General features: G+C 37.6%; 1 protein-coding gene across 9 annotated transcripts in view; it reads left to right on the top strand.

Annotated features, from left to right (window-relative positions):
• The window catches only part of CAP (Cbl-associated protein), a 407,290-nt gene that overhangs the window by 246,465 nt on the left and 142,926 nt on the right, over positions 1–17,899 (top strand). For all 9 annotated transcript variants that reach the window (XM_071583869.1, XM_071583868.1, XM_071583873.1 and 6 more), the window contains one exon: positions 7,672–7,749. In XM_071583869.1, the coding sequence (XP_071439970.1) occupies positions 7,672–7,749 (78 nt within the window). The remainder of the gene's footprint in view (positions 1–7,671; positions 7,750–17,899) is intronic.

The following is a 17,899-nucleotide window of genomic DNA, read 5'->3' as shown; positions in this document are numbered from 1 at the left end:
TCCTTAAGGAAGGTACACGCGGGTTATGCCGAGTGTTGCTACTTTCAAGAGAATCATAGTAAAGGATAAATTCTTTCTCATCACGAGCTACAGTCATCTTGGTAGTAGTAGTATTAAGGGGAGGCGACCGACAGCTAAGGTCATTTGCGCCATAGGGGATGGACGAACCCTCGTTAGCAACCCGAAGGTTGATTTTGATGGGAAATTATGCCTGTAAAGTTTTATCCGTGACCAAGCACCCATGTTTTAACATTCTTTTTAAACCAAGATTTTTAGATATATTTAACAGGCGAAGAAGGGCAACTAGGCCCTTGGCCGTTCGTTTTACTGATTTTATCCAGGAACTCAATTTTACCTTACCTCAAGCGTGCCCTGTTGCCTATGCTAAACATCCTCCTTGGCTAACACCAAAGCCGGATATGAAGTCGTTGCCTCATGCGCACTGTAAAGCGTTCACGACCGAGTCAGAATACCAAGGACTCTTTAACGCCTTCCTCGGATCGCACCCGGACTTCGTACCGGTCTACACCGATGGGTTGAAGTCGGAGTCCGCATGTGCTTATGCGGTCGTCTCCCGCTACCATGGAGTCGTGAGGGAAAGATTGAACACGCTTTGCGGTATATTCACAGCCGAACTGTCAGCCATAAGAACCGCCCTAAAACAACTAAACGACCATAACGGCTCTTTTCTCATCTGTTCGGACTCGTTGAGCGCCTTAAAATCCATATCGGCGTTCTCATCAATGCACCCGATAGTCCAAGAGATCCACCATAGCCTCTTATCCCTTCAGAGAAAGGGGACCAGGGTATCCTTTATGTGGATTCCTGGTCATGTGGGAATACCTGGCAACGAAAAAGCCGACAAAGCAGCGAAGGAAGCCCTGGACCAAAATGAGTGCGATCATTCTTTGGTACCGGTGGAGGACATAAAGGCCGCTTTACGGCACAATGTCCTAAACCAGTGGAAAGAAGCCTGGCGGTCCCTAATAAATAATAAACTTAGGGAGATAAAACCGGTTGTTTCGGCATGGCCCTCTTCAATCCGAAAGAATCGGAGGGAAGAGGTCACGATTACGCGTTTGAGGATAGGGCACTCTGCCCTCACACACTCGTACCTCTTCACGGAGGGAAAAGTGCAACCGCGCTGCAATGAGTGCGACGTGCCCCTTACAATGAAACATATTCTTACGCAGTGCCAAAAATATATAAGGGCTAGAGAAAAGTTTCATGTAAGGGGAGATTTGAAACAAATATTAGGAGATGACCCCAACTCTTTAAGCAAGGTTTTATTATTTTTAAAGGAAACTGGCCTAATGAGGCAACTTTAGCCGTGGTATTTTTATTCTTGTCGATGTCATTTGTTTTTAATATTTATCTATTTATTTATTTATTTATTTATTAAACCTTAACTGTGGTTTTTAAAAGTTTCGACGTGGTGCAAAATGACCTCAGCCGTCGATGCACCCCATAAACAAAAATACTACTACTACTAGGAAAGGATGAAGGGTGGAGAGAAACCCGGCGTCGGCATTAGCCTACTCTTTACGAAAGGCGCCAAGGGATCCGCAGTTTAACGTCCCATCCGACGGACGGCGTAGTCACTCAAAGTGCCCTCCACAAAGCACCTCAAATAGGGATCGAGATACCTCTGAAAAATATTCAACACCCCCGGGATTTGAACCCGCGCCCTCAGGGTGGGAAGCCAGTACGTTAGCCCCCGCACCATCTCGATCTTAAATCAGTTGTTTGATATCATACCCAAGTTTCCATTTATTTTCTGACAAAAATGCCAACATTTGGCGAAAAAGTCGGCGATCAAGATTTTCTACATTTCCCTCTTGTTCATCTCACGCGAAAAAGCAGTTTTTTTAAAATGCGAATACTTTTGGGAAAAATGTTTTTCAAAAGGTTTCAAATAGGTGACTTGCCGTTATCTCATCAGTTGGGCTTTAAACTGAAAAATAACCTGTAATATTACAATTTCTAATGCTGACTTTACAGAGATAACTATTCATAATAGATAAGAAAGGATATCGTATAAGATAAAATATCATTCATGTAATAGCTGCATCAATCTATATATCTAGAGAGGACCATAGAATACAGTTAGCATGTATTTGTTTAATTCATAGATTTTTAGGAGACGTTCTATAGAGTGAATGGGACACAATTGATGAATGCCTGACTGTGAATAAAAGTAGATCGAAAGGATAGGGGACTTATCCACAACCTGAACATACCGTAGAATCCTCAGGTGTGAGTGGTGGTCGGAGAGTGTGGGTGGGTAGTCCTAGGAAGATAGCGAGACCATTATCCACCAGGTCAATTTTCACCGTATTTGTGGAGGAAATTATTTAAAAGACATGTGAAGAATTGGAGGTAGGAATGAAAGTCGGTGTACGATTCATTTAATTAGTTAGGTTTGCCGATCTAGCTTTATTTTACCAATCAGCCAAGGGGCTGCAAACTTTGCTGAGTGCATTAGAAAGTCAGTGAGATAGATATGGGTTGAGAATCAATATAAATAAACAAAAGTAATTTGATTTTCCAGAAAGAGAAAGGCTAAGCTCAACATTAAAATAGGAGGGCAAAAAATAGAGCAGATAGAACGGTTTACGCATCTCGGAAGTTTTTTGGACCAAAATGGACAAAGGACGAGGAACATAAGGAAAACAATTGCGTCATGCAAAGAAGCTTTCAAATAGGGACTTTATGACAGGGTATGGATATTAAGAAACGCCTCGTCAAAACTTAGATATGTGGAGTGATTCTGTGAGGCGCGGAAACATGGCCTATGAAGCAGGATGATAGGCGTAGATTGGAGGCCTTTGGAACGTGGGTGTGGAGAAGGTTGAAAAATGGGCAGAAAGGAAGAAACGATGCAAAGCGTTTTGATTGGCAATGATGGTTATGCTGAAGACTGTGATAGAAAATAGAATACTAGGCAAGCGCGGAAGGGGAAGGCAAAGAATAGGCATTTCGGACGTCATGCTGGGAGAAAAGAAGTATGCGGAATTGAAGAGGGGATTACTGTAGCGAAGGATGTCAGGTGGTGTTTTGTTCGGAGATACATTGAAATGTGTCTTTGTCCCGTGGTATTGACTGTGTTAATTTAAAACGTACCTTCACCGGTGGAATACCTATATTAATAATCAATCTGTCTATACCGTATCATGTAAGTCGCCATAAGGTGTGGCGGTGAATGGCGTAACCTCAGCAATACATGCATGACTATTAGTTCATGAATTTTAGTATATAATAGTTAATATACAAAAACGCTCGTGCATATAGACCCATTCATGCATATATACATGCATTGTATGCATGCATGCAAAAATTGACAAAATCATTAATTTTGTCTTTACGTAAATGTGTTCTGGTGATTGGGGTCGGTTATTAGCTAATAAATTGGCAACTATCCTCCCTTCTACTTGTTGGAGAACTTTAAGCAATCATTCTAATGAGAGTAATATCTTTGTATATACCTCTGAATCAATCCTGAGCTGAATTATATTAGGACCATTAGTTTTTCTTAAAATTGTAATGTAAAAAGACAAGGTTTTCAAGCTCTACGTGTTCATTACTGAGTTAGCCCCATCTTATTGTCTATTGTGAAACTAATACCTGTCAATAAGGCAACCTACTCCATAGCCTATATTAGAATGTGACTCGCATTTTTAGATTTTGCTCTTTTGCCATATTAAAAGCATACTACTTAGCGGCTTGAATTTACAGTGAATGGCAATTGCCATACCATTTAAGTCTGTTCACATCAAAGATATGTTTTTGTAAATGTACTTTACTTTTGTACCATATATTATCATTATATTATATATCAGGCATGTATATTTATAATCACCTTTGCATATATACTAAATATTACACGTTTGTCATGGTTCTGTTGGTAACCAATAAAAATGTTTATGAAGGCCATATTTTATGGAAATTTTCATAGTCCCGGTAGTTTGTAACGAATACATTAAGTATTATTATAAATTATGTGTTATTATAAATTTCCTTAAATCTCTTTGTTATCTTAATTTATTCAATACATCGTGACAGTGACACAGTACTTTGTTTTGCTTAGCAGCTTGCCTCCGCATGTTTTTACCAAGGCCTCGTTTGTTCAGATGTCCGGCCGACCGTTTACCTTCAAAATTTTGGAAGCCAGTGCGCAGTCGGTTCTCTATATTGCTGATTCATTTAAGTCCTTGTTCGTTGAATTATGAGGGCTCTCTGCGCAATATTGCCATCGCAAACCGCAAGCGCGAACGTTTGGCATTGAGAAGAGACCAAGCTGACCCTAAGCAAACTGTAATAAAAACTACACGGTGTAATAAAAACTTGACTAGTATAAAAAGAATAGTCAATTTCACTTTTCACAACTCACGTTTAAACAATCAAATTGATGTATTAAAGTATTATAGTTAGCTTCAAAACACGTTCCGTGCTGATAAATAAAAGTATTGTGCAATTTTACTTGTATGTTTTTACCGATATGAAATTTCAGAAGCTTCTGCTGTCAACTTAATCTAAATTACCTATAATCAGTCCGATTCAAATCTGCAAGACTGCTGTTTGTTCGTTTTAATTTACTTTCAAACTGAGATTAAATTTAAGAACAAAACTTTGACTACGGAATTTATTTATTCAGTATTAGTCCGAAAACAGCACATTTTGGCCTTAACATCGAACTTTTAACAATGCTAACAATGGTCACATTTACAAATACCCAAGCCCTAGATGGAGGGTAACTCACCCAGGTGGGAATCGAACCCGCGACCCTTGGAATGGCAGACGAGGACGTTACCCCGCCGCCACCGGGGTCGGCGTTTTATTTAATAACAATGGAATAATTGTGTTTTAATTTACGTATCTGAAATTTCTATTTTTTCCTTCATCGGAATAAAAACTAGAAACTTATTTAAAATAGACCAAAAGGTATGAAATATTATCTCAAAAATTTTAACCATACTTTTCAGAAATTGTGGATTGAGCGATTGAGGAATTTTGCTGGAAATACCATTGTCTCTTTAAATTTTGTTTTACATTATACTTTCGTACTTTTTATACACTCTAAACTTTGTAATTTAGAGTAAAAGGAAAGAATTTATTTTAGGTGATTGAATCCATGAGTGTTATGGAATGGCATATAATTGAATGGTCAAACCTAAACATTTTAATCTTAAGCGAAAATGATAAAGAGTGATTTGCAAAGCTAAATCTTTGCGCGCCATTTTTGTTTGCTACCATGTTATAACTACCTCAGTGTGTAAAAACTTGTCCAAACTATAAATGTAATATGTCAAAGTTATTCACTTGAAAAAAGTAATTTCACACTCTTTTGGTGTGAAAGCATTACAAACTAGTTAAGTACCCCATAGAGATGTTAGGTCATTTACAAAATTTCCGGTATGAATACATTTCAGTGCAACAATTTCAGAGTGTAAAAATCATTTGCCTTGACCAGGATTCGGACGCGAATCCCTCGGATGTCCGGTCGAGTTCTTTAGCCAGTTAAGCTATCGGGGTTTGAGTTACTGTTGCGCCATCTCCGGCAGATTCTTAGGGTATGAATTCAATTTTTAATACAAGACTGTGAAAGTGATTACTTTTTCAAATTTTGAGATAATGCTAAATACTATTCGGAGCTTAAGTTTTGTTAACAAAGAAAGAATATATCGACAGTTTTTGCGAAAGAACGTCTCAAACGTGCGTGGGGCGAGGGCAAATCCTTGCGCTAGCCTCTCTCTCAAACCACTCGTGGACGGCTCGTCACGCGTCATTCCCCTCCGTAGGGGAATGGAGAAGGATAAAATGCGTATTAAGGATAAAGGTTTGCTTGGGAATAGGTCAAAAAACGAAGACGGGTGGATATGGATGATAAAGCAAGGATTCAATGGAGAAAATTCGAAGAAGGCCAAAAAGATAATATAGGAGATTGAGTGGTGATTGGGTGTTGGAGGTTGTTTTTAAAGGAAGAATTTAGGAAGAGGAAGGAAATAAATTTAGGGAGAGAAACGAAAACAGTAGAGAATTAGGGTGATATGTTGGTAAATAAAAATTATGCAGACTTGAAAAGAATGTTGAGCAAAATGTTTCTAATAATACAAGAATGTCTGAAAATTAGTGTGCATAGTAAAGGTGTGCATTAATTTTCAGGGACTTGCCGAAATTTACCCCTGCTCTGTACTTAAAATTTGAAATAAAGAAAGTTTTCACAAACAAAATAAGCAACTTTTGCCCTACGTTATGGCTAATTTTTAGCTCTTGATACTTATCCATCTCCTCTCTCCGTTCAAAATCCTTAGTCTCATCCATTGGCATTCAAAAACTTTAAATAGTTAGGTACTTAGTGCAGAATTAGTGCCCAGTAGAGCTTAAATGGTTTTGCAAATAATCTAAGGCACTATTTATTGGAAAATATTATGTCCGTTATGTATTTTGTTGCACTGCGTAATACCTAAGATAGAAAAAAATGCGACATCTCGAGCAGTAGTCGTCAAACTTTCGAACTTACCGGACCACTAAACTCACCACTAGAAGGAAAGTAAGCAGACTTAGTGGAATGTTCCGCATTCTGAAGGGGGAGAAAGCTTGGGCAGATCTTAGGAAAGAGGCGGGGAACCCAAATTTTATAGGGGGAAATGATCACAAATTTAAGGTAAAATGCCGGGCACAGAGAACAAATAAAAAAATTTTCTTTTCTAAATAGAACAATTGTTGATTGGAACACCTTACTTGCAAAAATATTCGAGCCCTCTCCTAACAGAGTGTATACTTTTAAGAATAGATGTAAGAAATATATGTAATAATTTGATTGATGTGTTGTGTGTTGTATTATATGTAATAGCTTAATTTTTTTAATATATCTTTTTTTCTTGCTGATTAATAGATGTAAATGGGATGGGGATTCGCTTGTTTTGCTAAAGAGATTTGTGTTTTGAAGTCTGATTTTATCTATTGTCTTTTGCGATTATTTGGGACTTGTGTGCCAACTGACACTCTATCAGCACATGTATATTTTTAATAATAATAAAAAATCCCACGGTCACTATCGTAAATATTTTTAAAAAGTAGAAAAATCTATGAAATTGTGCTCTTGACACTTCCATTCCATACCGTCACTTCCAATCAATGGTAATTACTTTTTTTTTGAGTGATGATAGTATTAAACTCGCAAGTATGTGTGCGTAATAAATAAATAGGTGAACATTAAGAAGTGCGCTCTTAATTATGAAATTCTTTTTCACTGCGTCAAGCCGTAAGCGGTTGATATCTAAATTTGATTATTGATCACAATTTAATGAAAAAACATTTTCATTTTCACAAATATTTATTGCAAAATTGTTGATTGACGTTTCTCAACGGATCACCAGTGGCCTGCGGACCCCCGGTTGGCCACCCCTAACCTAGAGTATTAAGTTTATCTATCTATGCGGTAGTCATAATGATTATAATTCCTTGATACATTACTAGCATGTTTTTTGTCTCATTCGCGCACGGGTGAAATTTCGATTATTCTAAATTACAATAATGAAAAAACTGATAGCGCTTTTCTGCTATATTTCAGAAAAGTGTGATCATTTCACCATTGCTATGTTTTAATTACACCATATCACGCCTGAAACTATACAATTCATTTCAAATCACGCTTTTCATTTCTTCTAGGTGCGAGCGCTCCGACTGGAGGTGAATGTGGCGGTCCTTCGAAGGAGAGCGGAGAGGAAAGTAAACACCCAGACAAAGGTAAACAAGCTCCTCATACATTTGTTTCCCTGCCGCGGAAAAAAAATCCCGGTCTCGATGTTTTCCGTGTGTCTCCTCACCAAAACCCGTGTACGCATGCGACTGATTTATTAAGGAGTGCTCTGGGGATCACGGTGCTTGATACTGTGTGTGTGTGTGTCGTCAGCTGAATCGTCCACGTAACCACTCCCCGTGTTCCCCTTCTTCGTTTTCTCGTGTTCCCTCTCTTTCCTTTCCATGCACTGACGCACTCCCACTAATCGTCTAATTTCCTTCCCGCCGCTCCTCTCGGAGGGAGGGATGGGAACCTCGCCCACACAATTCGGATTGTTGGAGAAAGGGCCGCCTTCCCTCGGATGATTTATGCTCGGGGGAGTCGCCTTTTACTCTCCTGAGTCTTCGGAACAAAAGAGTGAGAACGTTTCTTTACGTCCGCCATCCGAAAACGGACGTCCGAGTTGAACCTGATACCCTTGCTTTCTTCGTTCGGTATCCGCATGGATCCCCTAATCCCCTAATATGGCCGCACAACTTAACTGTATGTGGGGAGAGTGTGATTTAGTTCTTCCTTTCGCCGTTATTCTGGTTCTCATTTATGAAAACTTTTTGGCATAGAATTGACAATTATTAGGAGGTGCGGCCGACAGATAAAGTCGTGTGCGCCATTAGGGATAGGTGGGTAATTTGGCAGAGGTAGTATTTTCAGGAAATTGGGGTAAGGTCAGATAAACGCTCGGCCTACTCTTGAAGAATGACGCCAAGAGGGCCACAATTTTAAGTCCAATCTGACGGACGGCGTGTTTCACTTCAAGTGCTCAATTCGTGGAGCCCAATTAGTGATCGTGATACAAATTCTCACTACCAAGATTCTCATAGTGGTAGCCAATTATCATCGCAACTACCCGATCTCCTTGTTTATTTAATGTGTGTCTTTATACGTTTTCTTCTAGCCATAGAGCGTTGTAGGGGGTGCAAGTACAAATGGAAATGGGGGAAGGATGGTTAAGTTTTGAGGTATTGCATTCAAGATGAAGACATTATGCTTTTAGTATCAGGTAAGGTTCGTGGCAAAGAGTCCCTTTAGGCTTTAGCTCATATAGAATATTTTTATCTGAGTGATACTTAGTGTAATCGGAAAAAACTGGAGTCGGCGAAGCGAAGAATAACAGGGACAAAGGGACCCACTGTGCTTTAATTTCCTTCATATCGAGGGCACGGTAAGCAAAGAATAGATGAATCACGCATTTCAACCTCGCTCGCTAAATGCCGAGTCAACGAATGTGTATTAGACACGAGCAGCGACTGCACGAGCTATTATGGCCTCCTGCTACCTCGGTTTCAATCCGGAAGCGTAGTTCCGACTTCATAAACATACTAAAGACAATCTTACGCCAGAACAATTCCATGATTTCATCTCTTACTTCCTGTTATAGCAGAGCTTTGAAAATTATGTCGCACACTAAGGGAAGTTAGAAGGACATACAGATTGCAGAGATGCCATTTCATTGTACTCAGAACTTGCAAGTATTGGGTAATTGATTATGTTCCAAATATCCTCTTGGCTAATTTTTTACTTGTTCAAATGTTTCCTGTAATAATTCCAAAACCTGGTCTCTAGTTTCCGCACTAATTTGTGTTGTCAGAACTAATTCAAAGGGTGGTAGTGGTAACCATTAGTACTGACGACCAACTTCTTTAGCGATATATATAGTTCGTGTATAGTGAAATAAAATCGCAGGTGTTACGTCCCACCTGATGAACGGAGTGCTTCACTGGAAGTATCAACTCACCACAAATCACCATCGAAATTCAACTGGAAAATATTCCACTAGTGGAACTCGAACCCTAGCTCTCGACGTGGAAAGCTACTACACCAGCTATCGCATCAATTCAATTCAAGTTGTGAAATATATGAATTAAAAAATTAAGGAGAGGAGGATGATGAAGAGAAATTCATCGTTTTCATTTTTTTATATTATCGTTTGCACATTGTTACTTGTTTTGAGTACCCATTTCGAGGTTTTATAGTTTGACGTTCAATTGAACGCCTGATTTTCGCGTCTTAAAATATGACGGTGAACCAGAAAGCATATGTGGAGTCTAAAAGAAAAAATTCCGCAGAACTTGAAAATTCTTTCTTGAAAAAATAATGACAGAACCATTCTGTTTTCCTTACTTTTCGCAGGTTATTGTGCAATACGTAATGATGTAGTTTAGTTTTTTGTGCCATCATATGATTGAAAAATACTGTCTTCAGTCCTAGGCCAGGTTGTTCAAACTCTGATGGTCTTTATGTGTCTAATCTTCTCTTTCGAGTTTGAGTTTATTGAGAAAATTTAGTGTATACGTATAATCTGTGGGGATTCTTATAATTAATGCGTAGTCATGCAATCCAGCATATATCGTTGCGGAATCGGGTGTGATGCCTTCCAGAATTGCTGCATGGTTCCGATTCCGAACAAACTGGGATAAAAACTCCCCTAATCTCGAATTTTCGAGCGCTCCATAAAAGGGATGTATATTTGGGTTATTGGAGACCGTGTTGTTCTGAGGACGGCAACTGGATTATCCCGTTCATATCGTGCGTATTTTTCTCAAAATTCAACGGGCTGTTCCAATTCTTCATTTACGAACATCCAAATTTTTAGTAATATATTCGAGCGCGTATCCATCGGTTTGGATTATCTTAAATGTGCACAGGTGTTTACATTTTATATTGGGACGGACTCAAAGACCTGAATATTTTACAATCTATTTGAACCTGAAGGGAATAAAGTTATATACATTTAGGAAGCACATCGTTGCTAAATTTTTTGCTGTTGGTTCCTTTTTTATCCACTGATCAAAGTATTTTTGTGGATGAATATTTGTGTCAAAGTGACTGAAGAGTCTGAATGGCGTGCTTTAAGTTATTGGAAACGAGTGTGGAAGTTCTGGATGAAGAGCTGGGATCGGACAGTTTAGTATGGAAAGACGTAGAATTAACATTTTATGTCAACGAAAGAATCGACGATAGTATAGGAAACTCATATCATTGCAGTTAGTCAGAAAAGTCTTCTTCGCGTTATAAATCTTTTGTGATCAAAATACTCGATGCAATGTGCGTAATGGCACTCATTTTATGGTGAACTATGAACGAATGAATATCAATTAAATTTTTTTGAGCCCCGAAAAAAAGTATCTAGCGCCCATGAAAACGAATTTTTGTCCTGAAAATAATATTAACTCGAAAAAATTGTACTCCTCTTAATATTTAAGGAGATCCACTGATACCAATCCATTCCCTGTGGCTGCCTCCGTTTCCCCTCTGAAATCTTTTAATGTCCTGCATGGTTTGTGTCTTCTAACTTATGGAATCGAAAATGACAAGAATACAACATTTATCCACATCCGTTTGGTGAAGCAGTAGCTAATTTATGGATTCGTTAGTAGCATATTTGGCAAAAAACGCATGCCGGCCTACGCGTGGGAATTGTAGGTGCTTTGCTGCGTTTCTCTCTTTTGTCAAAGGACATATGTACAATGGGGTATTCTGTCAAACGATAACGGTATAAACTACTAAAATCGAGAAGTAAAACTCTCAGTCGTAGGTAATTATTTTATACTGACATTATTTGTGTGATTATCGTATCTTTTATCACACAGAACCGAAAAAAATGATAATCCAACGTTTATTTCTGACACGCTAAATATCTTGAATGATTAGGATATAGTTGAAAGGACAGCGTTCCGTTAATTTATTTATGCTTTGTGCGACTTTGCTTGATTTTTATTAACAAGTCTAATGGCGTTCATTTTTTATTTTGGGCTTATGTGACCCACTACTTTATTAACTTCCCTCTTGGTTGTTTATTGGATTGGCTTAAAATTAAATTGCAGGCATTTAAAAATTGGTCTACTATTTAAAAAAAAATATTTATTTGTATCCGCTTTTTGGAAGTCTCTCATGCGGTTTCGTTGAATATTTGATCCCAGGCTAATGCATGTTGCTCAGCCATAAGTTAAGCTTACTGAGGAAGCCATGAAATTCTTCGCGGGCGTTTATGGCCGTCAAATGGAAGACAAAGCTTGAAATGCCTCAGAAGACTTTCCGAGACGTGCATGGTCTAGAGCAAGGAATTCGCAGGCAAAAATGAGTTTAGTGCTCATGCCCGCGTTATTCAATTATCGTGAAAGAGATCGTAATTCCTGTGCGAAGAGGAGAGGTAAAATCGAATATCGATGGGGAAGGAATCCCTTTAGGAATCTGCTATGGTTAGCTCTAGTGAGATCGCGAACAGCACGCTTGGGAACTGAGCGCTCACTAACACGTTTTGCTCTATCGTCTCTCCGAAGTAGATCGTAGTGTAAATAAAACTATCGCACAACCAAATCCTTTGGGGTTTCATACTAAAAATAGTTCTCACTCCATAGTTTTTATTTGAATTGGTGCCAGATTATGTCCACCTTTTATCCATAGTTTGCTGAATCCGTTTTATGAGACTAGCGTACTGTAAGTGAACAATCCTTATTTTGTGTAAAAAGTATATCTCTGTCGAATGCAAAATCATATCATCATTGTGCAGTAACTGTTGTCATAAAGGGAATTAATATTCAAAATTATGAACAAGCAGTAATAAGAATATAGAAATTGAAAGAACTTCTAACTATATCAAAATTATTATACTGAATAAGAACATCTTCCCATTTAGCTGATGTTTACTATTTAATTATATTTTGCGTTTTTGAACGCAAAGCAATATATATTGTCAACTATTATTCTTTGTGGTTTATGTACAGATTGGGTCGCCAAAAGGCTTTAAGTAATTTTAAGTTGGAATAAATTCGATTCCCTTCGTCCGAATTAGAAAGTAGGCATTCTTTTTTAGATATTATCGTTTTCCATGGCAAATATTCCTGTCAGACATAAAATTACATGTTCAGTTCAGTGCAAAGCTTTTGATCAGTTTTACCTTATATTCTGAAAGAATTTAAATTGCGATTTGAATTTACAATTTTTGTTTGATTATAATTACAAGTATCTCGAGGAATCGTAAAAATGGTGGAATGTTATTTTTAGGTATCATACTACGTACAGTAAAGTGAAGAATATACTCAATGGATTTGTCTGACATTTATGACATAAACTCAATTTAATTGTGAGAATACTAATGACGAAAGAGTAAAGCAAGAAGATGTTAAAGAGTGAAATATTAAAGTTACCTACATGAACTCTAGCCTTGAGGAGCCGGATGGAGCAAACAGCTTTTAGAGCCAATTGAGAAAGAAACTTAGCTATGAAAATCGCAATGGATAATCAAAAAGATCTTTCACTCGATGATTATTCACAAGATTTCATCGGCAATGCATAAATAAGTGATCGAACTGTTTCACGGTTGAAGCTCATATATCACTTATGAAGATTGCATGGGTGAGGGTTTTGGTGGTATATTGAGATATAAAATGTTTTTGATTAAACGAGTCGATCGAAAAAGCAATAAGCTGGTAGCAATTCTTTCATATTTCCCCGCCATCGTACTCGTAGTGAGGAAAACGATTTATGATGAAAGGTGTGAAGACGTTCAAAGCAAAGGGAGAAGTACTTTGATGTCCGCTAGACCTAGAACGAATTTCGAGGAGTGGAATATTGGAGCTACTTCTTCTACTGCTTCCAACAGGCTGTTGTGCGGGGAACGCTTTCATCTCGCCAACCCATCCAATTTTCAGGGAAAAAGTGGTCGCGTTTTTTTCTTTTATAAGGAAAGAGTTGGAGCTAAACCTTTTTGAATTTCATTAAGGATAGTGGCCACGAAAGTCATGCCCTTAACGTTTCAACTCACTGAATGAGATATTTAAATACTTTTCTCAAAACGATTTCTCTCTAGGGACTTCCTTCATGTATTTTCTTAATTTTGCAATCGTTTTGCTGGATTCCCAAGTTGATTGAAGTTTTTAGAAGAATACCGCAACGTCCCAAAAGCCCTATATCTTCCAATTTATTATAAAGCCATAAATAGCTTACCTTCACTTTGTGATGCCATATTAAAGTGAAAAACAGCCTCAATCCCTAATTGAAAATAGAAAAAGGTGCTAATTTTTCTAAGCAAAATATTTGTTAGCCATTTTGGAGGAATTTCCACTTACAGAAAACCGTGACAACGGAAAACAAAAAAAAAATTTGTCAGTATATCCTCGGAAAAATGATTTCTTTCTTGGCACTCACCGCAATTTCAATTTTATTTATTTCATATTATGATAGGCAATGGGATCTATTGTAGTATTCAATAAATAAATAAAATTGATATTTCCACAGGCCCCCCTTTCCCGAGAAAATGTAGGTAAATTTATTTTTCGTTTTATAGTTAACATTTTCTGTTCTAATGACGTCGAAATGACAATAAAAAACAAAAAATAACAAAATGCCAGTATTTTCTTGGAAACAGAGGAGTTTGACACTCGTGGAAATTGCAATATTATTTATTTAATATCATGATAGGCAATGGAATCTTTAATGCTGTGATAGACGGGAGAATATTGGGCAAGCGAGGAAGGGAGACGTCCAACATCCCGATCCAGGAATGGGATAGGCATGTTGCACGGAATGAATAGAGGATGGAAGGATGCAGAATTGAAGAGGGGCCTAGTGTAAGGTTGAATACTGGGCTGTGTTCTGTTAAGAGAGGCAAGAAAATTGTCCCTGTAACGTTTAGTAGCTAGTGCCCATCAAAAACCTACATTAACCGGTAGATTGCGGGTAGTAATAATTATGGTAAATATCCTCCTGTCAAATTAACTGATCAGTGCATTTGACGTAGGGAAATAGAAGCTTTGAGGTCCTTTGGATTTACGGGTTTTAATGGAAATTGCCTGATTAGGCCACCTTCGTTTTTCTGAGCTTGACATTTTCACGTTCCCATGGGGTTTACGCCCCATAATGGCGGATAGATGAGCAGGCTTGCATGATGGCTATTTTAACCCCTGCTCCCATTTTAACGAGTCGCTTTCCCGTTTGATCTCTGAAATACCGTTTAACAATGACCGCTGGCATAGCGCATGACATTTGAGTAACTTTAGCTCCCTGTGTAAGTTTGGACGTGTTTCCCTGGTTTTTAGCTTTTGAATTTTAATTAATTGCATGGCGTTCAAGGGAATTACCAATAATGTTTTTATATGCTTAAGTTATCCTTTCAAAACTTTGAATGGCAAATATATTTCAATGCAACAATTTGGAATTTGGCAAATATATTGATTCCATTTTTGAATTTTGAGCACTCACATAAGAATTGGTCGTTAGGCTTTAGTGTAAAAACGAGCCTATCCTCGTGTCGTAGTATGTTTTATCTCTCTTTTGTATCCGGAGTAAACCGAGAGAATGTGCTTCTAAAGTACTGTATGACACATGAATTGAGTTCTTATAACACTATGGCTATGAGGACTGCTGTTTGTCCGGAGAAGCTAAAACAAGTGTCAAAGTAACTTGAAGATACCTACTTTGTTTGTATTTCCTGTGACTTCTCAGAGCACAGGAATTATAAATAGGGAGAAGAGATAGAAAGAAATGGTCAGTTCCCAGATAAAGTCACCTCCCTCGACGAAGCGTTCTGTTTCATTCATCTAATGGAGATTATTATTAGATACTATTCACTCTCATTGCATCATCTCAAACCTTAAGTTATCATTAAAAATTGATCGTATATATACTACCTTATCTAATGCAAAGAAATTAGATGAGGATGACTGTATTAACCCTATGTGCACACTAGTTTCATATTCAGTTTCAAATATTGCAACTATGCATGCATACTGTTTGATCGAGGTCCCAATTCGAAGGCTCATGGCCGGAATTCTGTGAATATGACCACATATCAGGATTTTATTCAGGCATTTCAATTCTCCCTTTAATTTTTATATTCCTGTTATTCTCTCAATGCAGTATATTCCATTTGAAGAGCATATAATGACTTGCTATTAGTTATCAGGCTTCATTTTAAAATATCAGCAGTCCACATCGCTCATTTTCATCATTTTGCGTAGCACTGATGCAAGTATTTACTCAAGGTGAGACTTACGTAAAAGAAAGAAGGTGATTGTCAAGCCTAGCCGTATTTCCTTATAATATTTTACTCAAGCTGTATTGATTACTGTTATTTTTCAATATGGAAGACGGATTACCATGTATTGATTTAATCTAATGTCACTCCACCATAAAAATAACGTTATAACGAGGATATATAATAAAATTAAATTTTTATAATTGCGTCTTTCTTTAGTTTTACAACATTTTAAGAATTTTTATGAATGTTTTCTGTGCAAATACTAGTAATTCCATCGCAGTTACTTATATTTTAGCCCAATGCTTCTTTTTTTCGGTCCGCTACATTTCTGACCCCTTCACCCTCTTCCTATATCTAGAATATAAGTACATGTACATTTTTATACATTTTACTGGTACGGTTTTTCAACAATCGGGGTCTTTATTGCGTGTTTAAAAACTTTCGTTCTTACATCAAAATCTGATGACTAATTCGAATTGAGTGCATTAATTTTATTCATGGCGTTCCTTTATGCCTCGGTAAGTGTGCGGTTTGATATATACCTCCCAAAAACATGAAGACACATGGTTATTTTTGTGTCATTCGTCACCTTTTGTCGTCATTGGTGGTTGAAGAAATCATTTTTTTCGAAAGGGCATAAGCGGAAACGCCCGGTTAGCCTTTAGATGAGTCCTTCGACTGGTGATCAAGTATCTTCTGCTTTCATCAATAAAACATCCACGCCGAAAATCAGCCTGCGTCAGGATAATTTTATGCGGTATAGTGCAAAATAATGTGACTTAGACTGATGTACTCAAAAAATATTCGCGAAGAAAACGGGTTTCTGAGAAAAATAAATTGAGGTTGGGGCATGATTATTTTGATAAGGTCACAAAATAAATAGTTGTCATAATATCCTCAGTAACCCTATTCCTGTTTAATGGGCGTACTGTTGATGTAGTTGCCAAAGTAAGGTAGAAAAAATCATATCACTCGGGAGGTAGGGAAATAAGGGGAGAGCTGAAGAAAGCATGATAGATATTTCCTGTTTATTGTGCGTTGAACTAAATGTAGAAGTGTTTGAAAGCTACTCTTTGATATCGTGAGTTATTTACTTTAAATCCTAATTTTTTAAAGCCTTTTTCGTTTACGAGAACGCCTTCTTTTTCAAGGATACTTTAAATTTAAGCATGAACAGTTGAATGGCTTACTTTAAGGAGTTAAGGTAGTTATTAAATTAGGTTTGAAGAATTTCAGCAATGAAGAGTAAGTGAGAAAGAGTGTATTGACGAGTTGTATTAAGGAGGAGAAACCTTACTGAGCTTATACATTTCATCCAACAAAATAAATTCTTGTTCAGTTACAATTCGTTATTGTTTTATGAAATTTTGACGCTATTTAAATTTTTTTAGCGTAGCTCTGTTGAGAAATGTTTACTGAACACGACGACGGAGTTGTATACGTATATGTACCTTTATAAGCGGAACGAGTTTCCTTTCAAGTGGTAGATTTAGAACCCGTATTGGCGGTCTAAAAATAAAGCGGTAACTGGACTGGATTTAAATTTAAGCATCTGAGAGGCGGATCTGTACTTCCATTTTATACCGATGAGCTAATTTTATCTGTGCATGACACATTCGTGCTCATATCTTGGGTTTTCAATATTTGGTCACCCGCGAGTAAAACCGTCGAGAAAACTATGCAAGATAGTATGAGTGGATAGCATTCTGCGAAACGGAAATGTCAGAAATGCACTGTTTTCATTGAAGAGTGATACCCTGGTATTTCAATCAGTTTGATGTGAGAAAAGATAACAATAATGTGATCTTGAACTGGCTAGCGCCACCAATCTTTCTCTCGGCTGACTCTGATATTAAAATTCTAAATGCCCAACACTGATATTTTTGCACGGCGTTAATGATAAAGGAAATTTTTTTACTCACATTTGGCTGAATACGTATTTATAGCAAAGGAAATTAAGCTCGTTCGTAATTTCAATAATTGATGCGGCATATTATCACATTGCTACATCGTCAATCGCATTTTTCTAATATGCACGTTGCTACTACGACTATTTGTGTGATATGCGCTACGTATTCGCTGTCATAATATACACTTGTGTAACAGTTTTATGAATG

This window comes from Hetaerina americana, unplaced genomic scaffold (genome assembly GCF_022747635.1).
Source record: "Hetaerina americana unplaced genomic scaffold, ioHetAmer1.1.p SCAF_15, whole genome shotgun sequence".
Taxonomy (NCBI): Eukaryota; Metazoa; Arthropoda; class Insecta; order Odonata; family Calopterygidae; genus Hetaerina; species Hetaerina americana.
Note: the sequence above shows the minus strand (reverse complement) of the source record. Positions and strands in the feature narration are given on the sequence as shown.